At 45.2% G+C, this 12,127-nt stretch overlaps 1 protein-coding gene across 5 annotated transcripts; it reads right to left on the reverse strand.

The window, feature by feature from the left end:
- Window positions 1-866: 866 nt before the first annotated feature.
- Window positions 867-9,465, reverse strand: LETMD1 (LETM1 domain containing 1). Of its 5 annotated transcripts, none has more exons than XM_047742184.1 (9): window positions 9,309-9,461; window positions 8,625-8,776; window positions 6,764-6,879; window positions 6,066-6,148; window positions 3,921-4,107; window positions 3,698-3,799; window positions 3,440-3,592; window positions 2,737-2,833; window positions 867-1,813 (listed from the first exon to the last, which is right to left on the reverse strand). In XM_047742184.1, the coding sequence occupies exons 1-9, from the start codon at window positions 9,428-9,430 to the stop codon at window positions 1,743-1,745; spliced, it is 1,083 nt and encodes a 360-aa protein (XP_047598140.1). In that variant the 5' UTR covers window positions 9,431-9,461; the 3' UTR covers window positions 867-1,742. The 5 variants fall into 5 exon arrangements, with proteins under 5 accessions (XP_047598140.1, XP_047598143.1, XP_047598144.1 ...); XM_047742186.1 differs by lacking the exon at window positions 867-1,813 and adding an exon at window positions 1,820-2,034; XM_047742187.1 differs by lacking the exon at window positions 3,698-3,799.
- Window positions 9,466-12,127: the final 2,662 nt, after the last annotated feature.

Consider the following 12,127-nt stretch of genomic DNA (forward strand, 5'->3'; position numbering starts at 1 on the left):
TGCTGATCCCAAGTTTTTTAATGCTGAATATTAACATTGAGCATTAATCATCTTGTCAAGCAAAGGGCCTTTTCTACAACCTAGTCCATCTCATTTCTGGTGCTACCTGAGCTGGACAGAATTCTAGCTCATGGTTGCTTGAAAAGCTAAGCCTAGGCCTCTGATCACAGGAGCAGATGGCCTCGGTCCTGCTCAGTCTAGGCCTAGATAAAAGAAATCTCATTATTGCAACTCATTTTCCAGTTTCCTTTCTCACATCCTGTACACAGGTAGTATTTTCAATGTGAATCCAAAGCTTGTCTGGGTCTCTGAAAAGATTTTTTTTTTCCTTTTAGGTCCTTTACATTGTGATAATGCTGTATTTAAAGAGAATATTTAAATGTAATATTAAAGAAATATTCAAAAGAACAGTGTGTTATTCTTTATCTTGGCAGTCTTGTTAATTGTTAGAGAAAGGGTGTTTCTCTAGCATCATCTATAAAACTAATTAGGTCAGTTAGAGATTAATGTTAACAACATTATGGTGGAAAAATAGAACATTCTCGTTGGAGCATCAAGAGCTTGACTTGCATCATATGCCTTTATGTACCTCTTCAGCTAAAGTAGGCCCTGATTCTGCCCTGCTGGAGCTTTCCCCTGCCTATAGTCCCTACTTTGGGGGCTCATTTGTTAATCCCAAATTCCCTCTTCCTTAGGACCATCTTAAAATCAAAGAACACTGATGTCGAATCAGTTCCCTCAGAACTTCCATCCCACCAGAAGCTTCTATTCCAACCACCTCCCTCCCCCATTAGTTAGGTTTTGTCAGTCTTGTCAAAGGAGCTTTAGCAAAAAAATTAGAGTATGCATAAGTCATTTGCAGCAACTGGTTTCAGGCAGTCTTTACTTGGCTTTAAAACAGTGCTTCATGCATTTACAATAAGTTACACAGACAAAAGCTAAACCCAACTTGCTCACAAAGCAGGCCTCTCCTGGTCTCCAAAGCGGGGCAGTGCCTAGAACCTTCGAGGTTTAATTCATGGCCCACGGAAGGGGCCACTGTCTGTTACAGCACAGTGGAGGCAGCAGAGCTGAAGATCCTTAGGGGCTGCCCCACAGCCCAGAAACAGATAAGGGGGCGGTGAACGGGCAAGAAGCACTTGCATTTCCTTTTATCTTTTCCATTAGTTCCCATATATGAATAACTATTTGCTTGGGGGGAAAAAAAGTGTTCAAGGATTTGGAAAGGAAAGGGAGTGGTTAACCCAGTGCAGTGAGGGGACAAAAAAAAAAAAGGCTATTTTTGGTCATCACAAGAAGCATTGAGGGCAGCACAGAAGTACACGCATAGATGTAAATGCGCCGATTTCAACAGTGCCATTGCCCTCGCCAGCCAGAAACTGGAACGAAAACACAGCTGTAAGGAATACAGCAGTGGTCAAGCCCTCGGCCAAATGAGGAAAGAGCTCACTTCCTAGGACCTGAACTTAAAGCTCACAAGGAAAGGCCAGGACAGAGGCCACTGGCAGCTCCGGCTGATTCTGAGGAAGTTGGGATGATGGCGCACTCGGGCCCCCTCTGGGAAGAGGGTTCCTTTCAGTTCCAGCTCCCACACGGGCACCACGCGGGGAAGCCGGCAGTACCTACTCCTCTGCCTTCCACATGCCTAAGGGCGCACACAGCCCCCCTGCCGACCAGTGCTGTCTGGTACCACGCGGCTGTCCTCTGTGACTGCAGGACAAGGCCATCCGCTCCAGGTTCACTCAGCACCCTGTCCCAGTGTAGTTGACAGAAAGCAGGACCACGTTGTGTAGTAAGAGGGACAGCTCAGCTTCTGCAAACACCATCAGTGTTAATAGCCTGGCCAGGGGACAGGTAGCCTTCTAACTGCCTTGGTGAACAGGGCTGGATACTAGAGGTGGGAAGCCGAGTGCAGAGGTGTGATGTCAAGAGGCTACTGCTCTCAAAGTTCCCCGGCTTTGTTCCAGTCCCTGCATGTACGCTTTCCTTTTCTTCCACCAGTCACTCCTTTCTACTCAGCCTCATTTCTTGACTCTGAAGGGGTGGTGGTAGAAAATTCAGAGATGGTAATGCTACTAAACACCACTGTCACCCTTGGGATTCTTCTGGTAGAAGCTGGTGCTCTGGACATTTTTCAGCTCCAAGGAGATTAGTAGGCCTAGCCTGATATTCACAGGCTTAGAAAACATCAAGGCCTAGCCAAAGGTTCCACCAGAAGACCCACAGGCCTAATACCCACTCTCGGGTACTCTGCATTTAGCCAGCTGAGTGTTTTTGTTCTGAATTTGAAGGCCTTTAGACTAGTGCTCCTCAACTGCGATGATTCTGTTCTCCTCTCCCCCAGTGGACATCTGTCAATGTTTGGAGACATTCTGGGTTGTCGGAACTGGTATGGAGGATGCCGCTGGCATCTCATAGGTAGAGACCAGGGACAGTGCCAGAGATCCTCTAACGCATGGGACATTAGCGTCAATAGTGCTGGGCCTGAGAAACTGCTTCCGGCCGGCACACGTGCGGTCTTGGGCTCCCACAGTCCTCACTACTCCCTCTTGTCTCGCATAGTCCACTTCATTACCTGCTTAGTCCCTGTAGGCAAATGAGTTTATGCCCTTTCATTTAGATATATATGTTAAATAAGGGTCCCACGGTACTCAATAATCAACTCCAAAATAATCTTAGAATCAAGGAGAAAAATACTTTGGATTTTAGTGGCATAACCACAGGGATGTGTCTCACCTTTCAGGCTGCAGGAAATCTGTAGCCACTCTCCCAGCCAAGCTCGACACCTCTCTTCAGCAATATGGGTAGAATTCAGGCCACGAAGATAGCAAGCCTGGATCACTCAGAAGAGTAACAGTCCTTAATAATCACATAGCAAATATGCCCGTGAACTGTAAACCCACAAATAATTCAAAATCTCCTTTAAATAAGTTATAACCTCGTGCCCACAAGAAACCTTTCTCCACGGCAATCTGAACTATGACACACAAGAGGACAAGCAAAGAGGTGTATATAACAGAAAATGGTAGGTCTAAAGAACAGTGTCCTCGGGGGCACCCTGGGGGCTCAGGCAGGTAAGCATCTGCCTTTGGCTCAGGTCATGATCCCAGAGTCCTGGGATCTGTTTGCTGCTCCCCCAGCTTGTGCTGTCTCTCTCTCCCAAACAGATAAATAAACATCTTTGAAAAAAAAAAAAAAAAAAATCGTGTCCTCAGTTTTTGAAGGGCCCAGGGAAAAGAAATATAGACTGAAATTACATGGGCAATTCCTTTTCCATGAGTTAAGTTCACTGAGAAAAAAGACACAGAAAGGAGGTGAAAGAATAAAGAGTTTGGCCTTTGTTCTAACAAGCAAAACAGGGAGCTCTCTGTAAGCTCCCAGTCCCATGAGCTCAGGAGCCCACCAAGGACTGAGGGTTGGTTTCGCAGAAAGTTCTTACCGATTTCACCTCCTGGGGAGTCAGCTGGCCAATCCCCAGCTTTGCCAAAGCTCTGTCCAGCTGGTGAATTACGATGGTATGAGTCTTTAAACGGTGTCTCAACAAGAAAGAAGGCAGGTAAGGCGTGAGAAGCATGGCTCTACTCAGGGCTTTCTGTAACACATCAACACAGGAGCAGAAAGTCAACACAGTTAGCACCACCCACACGACCTGAGGCAAGGTGAGGCTGCGGGACACAGAAAGCTTCAAAGTGCTCACCATTTGCAAAGCATGGAGTTGCTTCATGCCCAGAGGATGGTTAGAGAAACACTCTCTCAGAGCCAGGATGTCATGTACTGTTGGGTGGGTACCATGCTGTATCTTGGGAGAGGTGAGAGATTGGCAGAGGTTAAGAAGGTCCTGCCTGGCCCTTTTTCCTAGTTTTAGTGCAAACAGGATCTCACGAGTCGGAGTTTGCAGGAAGGGTTAGTTGGAGGAGTACCTTGGTGCACAGCTCTGTCATATGTCCCCGGAGTCCTGCGTCAGAAACAAGAGGGATAACCTTTTCTAAACAACAAAGGATTTCTGGGTGGGACCGCTTCCGGAGAGCATGATAGATATCTAAGAAATCAATCTGTTGCTTTGGGGTCCAGAAATGTTGGATGAGGAGCTGCCTAGGAAACAGGTACCTGAAAGGAAAAGGAATCACAATGTCACTTGCCACTGTCACAACAGGCCTCTTTCAAAGTGATCCAAGAAGGCGTTCAGCAGACATGAGCACTAGAAGAAGAGATGGAGACATGACTTCCCTCCCTACCTCACTGCTCTTTTCTGTAAATGAATCTCAGCCAGAGGTTTAAAGATACACTGAAGCACAATCTCAGGCGACATCACTGAGCTTATATGAAAGGAAGTGGTACTGGAACAGCCTCGCATGCAGCAATCAGATAAAACAGCTTCATTTGGGGGCACCTGGGTGGCTCAGTGGGTTAAGCCGCTGCCTTCGGCTCAGGTCATGATCTCAGGGTCCTGGGATCGAGCCCCACATCGGGCTCTCTGCTCAGTGGGGAGCCTGCTTCCCTTCCTCTCTCTCTGCCTGCCTCTCTCCCTAGTTGTGATCTCTGTCTGTCAAATGAATAAATAAAATCTTTAAAAAAAAAAATGGCTTCATTTGAACTACAGCATCTGAAGAACATATTTTGGACAGAGGTGGAGAGAGGCGCACACAGAGCCGCTCCTTGCAGATGCTGACAACCTCGAACTGTGGCACAGTCCGTATGTGTATGTAAAACGTTCAAGGCAAATTTGTTTTTTAATTCATTTTTCCACATGTGTAGTGGTTTTAAAGCACAGCCGCAAATTCCTTGGCATTCCTCTTACTGAGAAGGTCTATGTCCCCCTACTTTTAAAATCTGGGTGACTGACTGAACCAATAAAACAGAGCGGACTGAGTCTTTGTGACTTCCAAGGCTAGGTTATAAAAGGCCAAGCAGATTCTTATTTGCTGAAGCACTCACCCCTGGAGCCCTCAGCTGCCATTTTCTCTGAGGCCACCACATTAAAGAGGCCTGTGGGCACGCTACCTCAGAGCTCCCGCCTTCCAGCCTCCCTGCTAAGGTACCAGACATGAGTGACCTGAGAACATCCAGACTAGTCCCTTCATCAGCTAAATACTGGGGGGACTTCTGTCAACACCACATGGAAGAGAAAAATCAGTCATCCACCGGAACCCTGATTTCCTGACCCGTAAGACCATGAAAAGCTACTAAGCTTCAGGGTTGTTATACAGCAACAGATAACTAAAATAACATGCAAGATCACAGTTTAAAGGTGTCATCTTTGGGGACACCTGGGTGGCTTAGTCAGTCAAGTGTCCGACTTGTGTTTTCGGCTCAGGTCATGATCTCAGGGTTGTGGGATCAAGCCCCCTATTGGGTTCCATGCTTAGCACGGAGTCTGCCTGAGACTCCCTCTCTTCCCCCCCAACCCTGTGCTCACCCATTCCTGTCGTCTCTCTCTCAAAATAAATGAATAAATTTTTAAAAATAATAATAAAACTGGGATGCCTGGGTGGCTCAGTGGGTTAAGTGTCTGCCTTTGGCTCAGGTCATGAACTCAAAATCCTGGGATTGAGACCAATGTCAGGCTCCCTGTTCAGTGGGGAGTCTGCCTCTTCTTCTCTATCTGCCTCTCTCCTAGCTCATGTTCTCTCTTGCTCTGTCAAATAAATAAATCCAATCTTTGAAATAAATAAATTAATTAAATAAAACAGTCATCTTTGAATACAAGGTAAAGTAATAAGGATTTATGTTACCAGAATATGAAATGCATTTCTCTCCTGGAAAAAAAAGATTCTCCCAAATTCCTATGCTTCTTAGGGAGTGGGCTGCTGATTCTAGGGATGATGGAAAAGGTCATAATATTATTTCACAACACACAGGGGTAGCTAAGAGACAGGTAAAGTCTAAGCTACCTATATCTACAGCTGATCCAGTAATCCAAGTGTTACTGAATGGCTAATTAAAAGGCTGGAGCAGGAAGTGTGATAATCTCTGCTACTTCTGAAATGGAAAGTTCTTTAAATAATTTTTAATTAAAAAAAAATCTGTTTCTTCAATATGCTGGGAAGATAGAAATCTATACTCACATGAGCAAGAAGACCAGGTAGTTGGCAAAGGGTGGAATGGAAATAATACCCAGGAAAAGACACTTGGTGACGTCTCGACGGAACTAAGCAGAAATAAAGACAGATGCAGTTTTAACCCAAGTAAGTTCTTAATACAATGAACAATCCCTCCCCCATACTGTGCAGTAAACTTCCATTGCAGCCCACAGAAGGATCAAGGTTATCTCTATCTACCTCTAGTTGGTAAGTTCCTTGAGGACAGAAGCCCTGATTTGGTTCATTTTGATATCCCAAGTCATGTCTAGTACAGGGCTTAACATTATAATAAATCCCTCAACAAAGTCTTCCTGATATGCCAAATGGGTCCTAGGTTCTCACTTCTAGCTTCCAAACTACCCATCTCGTCACCACCAAATACTACTTTCCTGCCTTTTGGATCCCTGCAGATTTTTATATATTCAGAAATGAACTGGATTTTAGTATTTATAACTTTTATTCAGAAAGTCCTCCAGACTCTCTATGGAGCTCTATTTTAGAGGGCTACAACTCTGAATAAACCTAAGTCTAACAAATAACCTGATGCTCTCATTTAGTTCGATGCTTGTTCTCACAGTGGAGGGGAAAAGTTGATCAGGGGTGAACAAGACAGGAAAGAAAAATGCTTGAGCTCTTGGTTAACTTCAACCATGAACTTCTGGACATCTGCCCCTGGCCCATACCTGTCTCAAATGCTCCATCTCCCGGTATGGAAGTTGATGAAACTCTATGTTATGCTTCCACATATTTGTCTTTATTCTTCTAGCCTTTTTGGCATCAGCCCATAACATCTGCAATCCTGCCTCATTAAAGTAGAGAACAGAGTGTGATGTTATCCTAGTTTGAATCTTATCACAGCTTCCAACTCCATGTTTACCCACAACACACCTACTGGACACTACTCTAAATCAGAGTTCTAAACCAGGACACTTGAAACTCTTGTGAGGCCAAACTGTATCTCTCTTCTCATTCTTTATCCCCCTAGCATATCATCTCTCTTCCAGCCAACTTGGCCTTCTGTGATCTACTATGGAATGCTCTCCCTCTTCTGGTTCACTCTACTCATTCCCTCTTTAAAGTAAAACACGAAAGCTCCCTAACCTCAGGAAATCTTGCTCAATTAACCTTATGTAGTCCCCAACCAGATATTAACTTATCTCCTTCTAGAACACTTTCAGAAATACTGTAATTCAACATATTTCTATGGTTGCAATTTTTTTGTTTATCTGATGATAATTCTTACATTTTACCTAAGGCTTTAGTTTTTAAAAATGCTTTCATATTTATGAATGAAATGATATAATGTCTACGTTGGTTTCAAAATAATACAGGAGAAGGCAAGTGTATAAATTCAGTACATTGGTGGCCACGAGTTGCTAAATGTTGAAGTGAGGTTGAGTACATGAAAATTCATTATATTAATCTATTTTTGTGTATATTTAAAATTTTTCATAATTTAAAGTTTAAAACAGGGGCGCAGGGGTGGCTCAGTCAGTTAGGCGTTCTGCCTTTGGCTCAGGTCATGATTCCAGGGTACTGGGATCCAGCCCTGTATCTAGCTCCCTGCTCAGTGCAGTCGGCTTCTCCCTCTCCCTCTGCGTGTCCACCCCCCCTACCCCCGCTGCTCGAGCTCTCTCTCTAAAAAATAAATAAAATCTTGAAAAAATAAAAGCTTAAAAAAACCCAAAAAAACCAAAATGCTTTTCCAGGCCCTTTTCTCATTTTAATCCTAGTTATAAACCTGGTAGCAGAAGACATAGCAGCCATTCTATTTCTACTTTAGATTTTGCAAGTCCATGAAGCTAGTAATAATCTTGATAACATTCACAGCTGACAATATGGTAGTTTACTGTAATTGCAGTTATGATAAAAGTATAGAGTACAATAACATAGACACATTTATCGAGCACATACTATGATCAGGCCATAAGTAATTTATTTATGTATTTATTTAATCTTCACAGCCATATGATCAATAGGTAGGTCCCATTATTTTCCATATTTTACAGATGAGAAAACGAAGGGACGAGGAGCTTAAATAACTAGTCCAGCCACACAGCCAGTGACCTATCATTATATAGGTAATAGTGACCTATCATTATATACTCTTCTAGTAACTAGCACAGCTCTGATCTGAATAAAAACATTTAGAAAATAAGTCTATGTAGTGTTGTTTCCACGATATGCTATCTAGGACAGATCTGTGACAAGCATTAGACCACATTTTCTTATGCGCCAAGTCAACTGACATCACAGGGCAAGGTCTGTGAAGCCATAGATGCCTGTCCTTGTACATGTCAAAGAATTCCTATAATAGTCGGCTGTGTGCGGCTAAGAAAAATGCAACAATAACTATATTCCCCCTGGATGTTTTCTAGAAACATTCTTCAAAAGTGCTGAGAACGAATTTAATCCTCAAGCATATATGAAACAGAAAACACCCCAGCTCACACCACATAGCAGAACATGCAAGTCATCTTATTTATTTTAAACTCTTTGGCATTGCCCACGAACGAATTCAAGGGATTTCTATTTTGGTTTTACCTTTCATGAAGATTGTGTACATGACATAGAAGCGGGGAAAATGACGACCCAAGAAACGATGGTATTTCCCATTAATCACTTTTGTCTTGGCCACCACATAAGAGATCAAGCTCTTCACATCTGCCTTTGGTGAAAGGTGAAGCTTTGAAGACCTACAAGGGAGATCAAAGAGACTGGGAATCAGTCCTTTACACTAATGTAAAACACCAGTCTCAAAGGCTGTATGCTAAGACCTGAATCTTCGGAAATCCAAGGAAGATCTTGGGCATAAGGAGAGATAAGCAATCAGACTGAGAAAAACGTCGCGCGGACGAGAGGTCAAGCATTAAGGAATATCGGGTGTGGTAGGAGTCTGCAGGGAGCGCAAAGCCTGAGGAACCATTTGAACAGCGTGCTAAGGCCAAAGAGATGGGATCGAGATAAGCCGTAAAACCTAAGCCGAAATGGGAGGCTGACAGATGAGTTCAGGACACGTGGGGAATTCGGAAAATATGGGGCACTCAGAGTTGTGAGGGTCAGGAAGCTCTATCACTGGTGCGACCGGGATGCGAGTTCTGAGCAGAAGAATAAAAGCCCCGGGGCCAGGGCGTGGAACGCTGAGAATTAAGAGACCGCATGCAAACAAGGCTGACACTGGAAAGCCCTGTACGTCAGAAACGCTTTCCTTTCTCCCAGGTCCCTCACCGAGGGGCCCCCCAGGCCAGGCCACAGCGAACAAGTTGCAGCTTCCGGGTGACATGAGGTCCGGGGGTGACCGCCGAACCCCACAGAGCAGCCCGAGCCCAGCACACCCTGGAGAGCGCCATCTTCACAGGGAAAGAGGGGGAGAAGGGAGGAGGTCGCTTTCGGGTCAAAGTTCACCGTACGCCACGCTCGTTGGAGAACGCATGCGCCTTTCCTGAGTGCTGATTGGTATCCATAGACGGCCTGTCTGGCGCTCCTCAGGCGAGGAACCAACGCTAAGACTAAGTGGAGAAAGAAGGACCAGGATTGGACGCAGCCAGGACTTCCTGGTTTAAAGGCGCCGGAAACTGGCTATTCCCGAGGCCGATGAGGACGTATGGTAGTGGTTGGGTTTGTGGTTTTGAGGACGTCCTCTTACTGAGGGCCTGCTGATCCCTCGCGATTCCCTAGGGCTTTCTGGCGCCGCCTTTGCCCTCTCTACGTACCCCGGGCTTCCGGGCCTAGACGCGGTAGGTGCCGGGTGCCAGTGCCGCATTGCCTGGGGCCGCGGCGCCTCCTGGGGGCTGGGGCGACCTGCGGCTCCCTCTAGTGGTGGCGGCCGCAATCGGCCGGGAACTGTCCAGTGCCAGTGAGGTGGGCAGGGTTGGAGGCCTGGGAGCGGTCCCTGTGCACACTCAATAACTTTTTGCTTTAGACGCCGGTTTCCAAACTAGGTTTGTGGGGATATGCCCTTCTTTAAGCGCCTCCTGAAGACCAAGGTCGGGTTTCAAATGTCACCTTTCTGAGAGGCTTTCTCTGACCACCCTATTTAAAACAATGTCCATAATAAGGATACACCCCCCCGCCCATCACCTTGTATAGCACTTACCACTTAACACTGTTTATACATTTGTTTCCTTCTTTGGCCCCCTCCCGGAACTAGACAGGGCAAGCACCTTCTTGCCTTGTTCACTGTTGTACCTTAGCCTTAATACTAGGTGTCATTCCTAGAATGTAGTAAGTGCTCAATAAATATTTATTTTTTTAAAGTGGCCAAAACCCCAGCGTGGAGCCCAACACAGCGATTGAACTCACCACCCTGAAATCAAGACCTGAATCTTTTTTTTTTTTTCTTTTTAAGATTTTATTTATTTGACAGAGCGAGATCACAAGTAGGCAGAGAGGCAGGCAGGGGGGCGGGGGGAAGCAGGCTCCCTGCTGAGCAGAGAGCCCAATGCGGGGCTCAATCCCAGAACCCTGAGATTATGACCTGAGCTGAAGGCAGAGGCTTAACCCAGTGAGCCACCCAGGCACCCAAGACCTGAGTCTTGAGATCAGGAATCCCGGTCTTAACCAACTGAGCCATCCAGGAACCCCTAGGGGCTCAATAAATATTCTTGAATAAGTTAATTAATTACTGAAACCGGGAAGGAGTCTTAGAAGTGGCACTTAGCTGCCTCTGAGAGTTTACAACCTCAGGTACATAATACTTACCCTCCATAGAGTTGTAAAAAACATCCCACCTGGAAACAGGATCAAGCTTCAAATCTGAGCACTGCCATTTCCTTTAGTGTGTGTGATCTTGGACCTGTCACTCATAGCTCTGAGTTTATTTCCTCTGTAATAGTACTTATAAGAATTCTGTGAAGATCTGAGAAGAAAATGGTTATGAAAGATCCATATAATGCTTAATAGGCCAGGGAACTTTATACTAGCATGGGCTGTTTATGACTACCACTCATGAAGTCAGAGACTGTTCTGTAATGACGATCTCTACAAGTGTTGGGGAGATGAGGTGCGTGAGATAGGAAGTTGACTAAAACATGATCTGTCTTCAGGCAGTGTCTAAGTTCTCTCAACCGCTGTGTACCTCAAGAATGTTCAGCTCTACAATTCTAGAACACTCCTGGAAGGAAGGGGACAAGATCAATCAGAGACAGTTTTGTGGAGGAAATGGGAAGGTATTGTGTCTGGAAAGATGGAGTAGAGGGAAAACATTTCATGCAGTATAACAATATGGCAGGATCACAGGAATTCCTTCCTTCCCTAAATACGTGTTTATTATATAGTGCCTCTCCTTCCATGCCCCCTCACTGCAGCATACACCCAGTGAGTCTTGCTGGTTCTGTCTTCTACTTCTTTAGTCATCCAGTTTCCTCCTCTCTTCTGTGCCACCAGCTGCCTCTGATCTAGAAGACTGGATCAACTTCTTTACTGGTTTCTGTCATCTATAAAATAGAGGCCAAAGGCCTCTTTCCAACCAGTTTTCCATTCCAAAGCCAGAGAAAGCTTTGAAAATTGCAAATCTAAGCATGTCACTCCCCTTTATAAAACCTTTCAGGTTTCCTCACTCTTAGGATAAAGTTCAGACTCCTTAACCCAACCTACAAAGCTTTGCATTATTGACCTCAGCCTATCTTCCCAGCCTCATCTCATATCTCATGGTATCCTTCTCTCCTTGGCTTTCTATGCTTTGAAACACTGGCCTTTCAGTTCTACTGTAGGCTAAGCAACTTTATGCTCTGGGCTTCTGCACGTGTTGCTCTTTGCTTAGAGTTTTTTTCTTTCTTTTGTTCTTTCTTTCTTTGAAGATTTTATTTATTTACTTAAGAGAGAGAGTGATCAAGCTCAAGTAGGGGAGAGGCAGAGGGAGAGCATCTCATGCAGACTCTATGCTGAGCAGAGAGTTTCATGTGGGGCTCCATCCTACGACCCTGGGATCATGACCTGAGCCAAAGGTAGTCGCTTAACTGACTGACCCACCCGAGCACCCCTGCTTGGAGCTTCTCTCCTTTCTCTCAGCTTGTCTTTCAGGTTCGAGCTGAAATGGCAATAATAGC

This window comes from Lutra lutra, chromosome 8, assembly GCF_902655055.1.
Source record: "Lutra lutra chromosome 8, mLutLut1.2, whole genome shotgun sequence".
Lineage (NCBI taxonomy): Eukaryota > Metazoa > Chordata > Mammalia > Carnivora > Mustelidae > Lutra > Lutra lutra.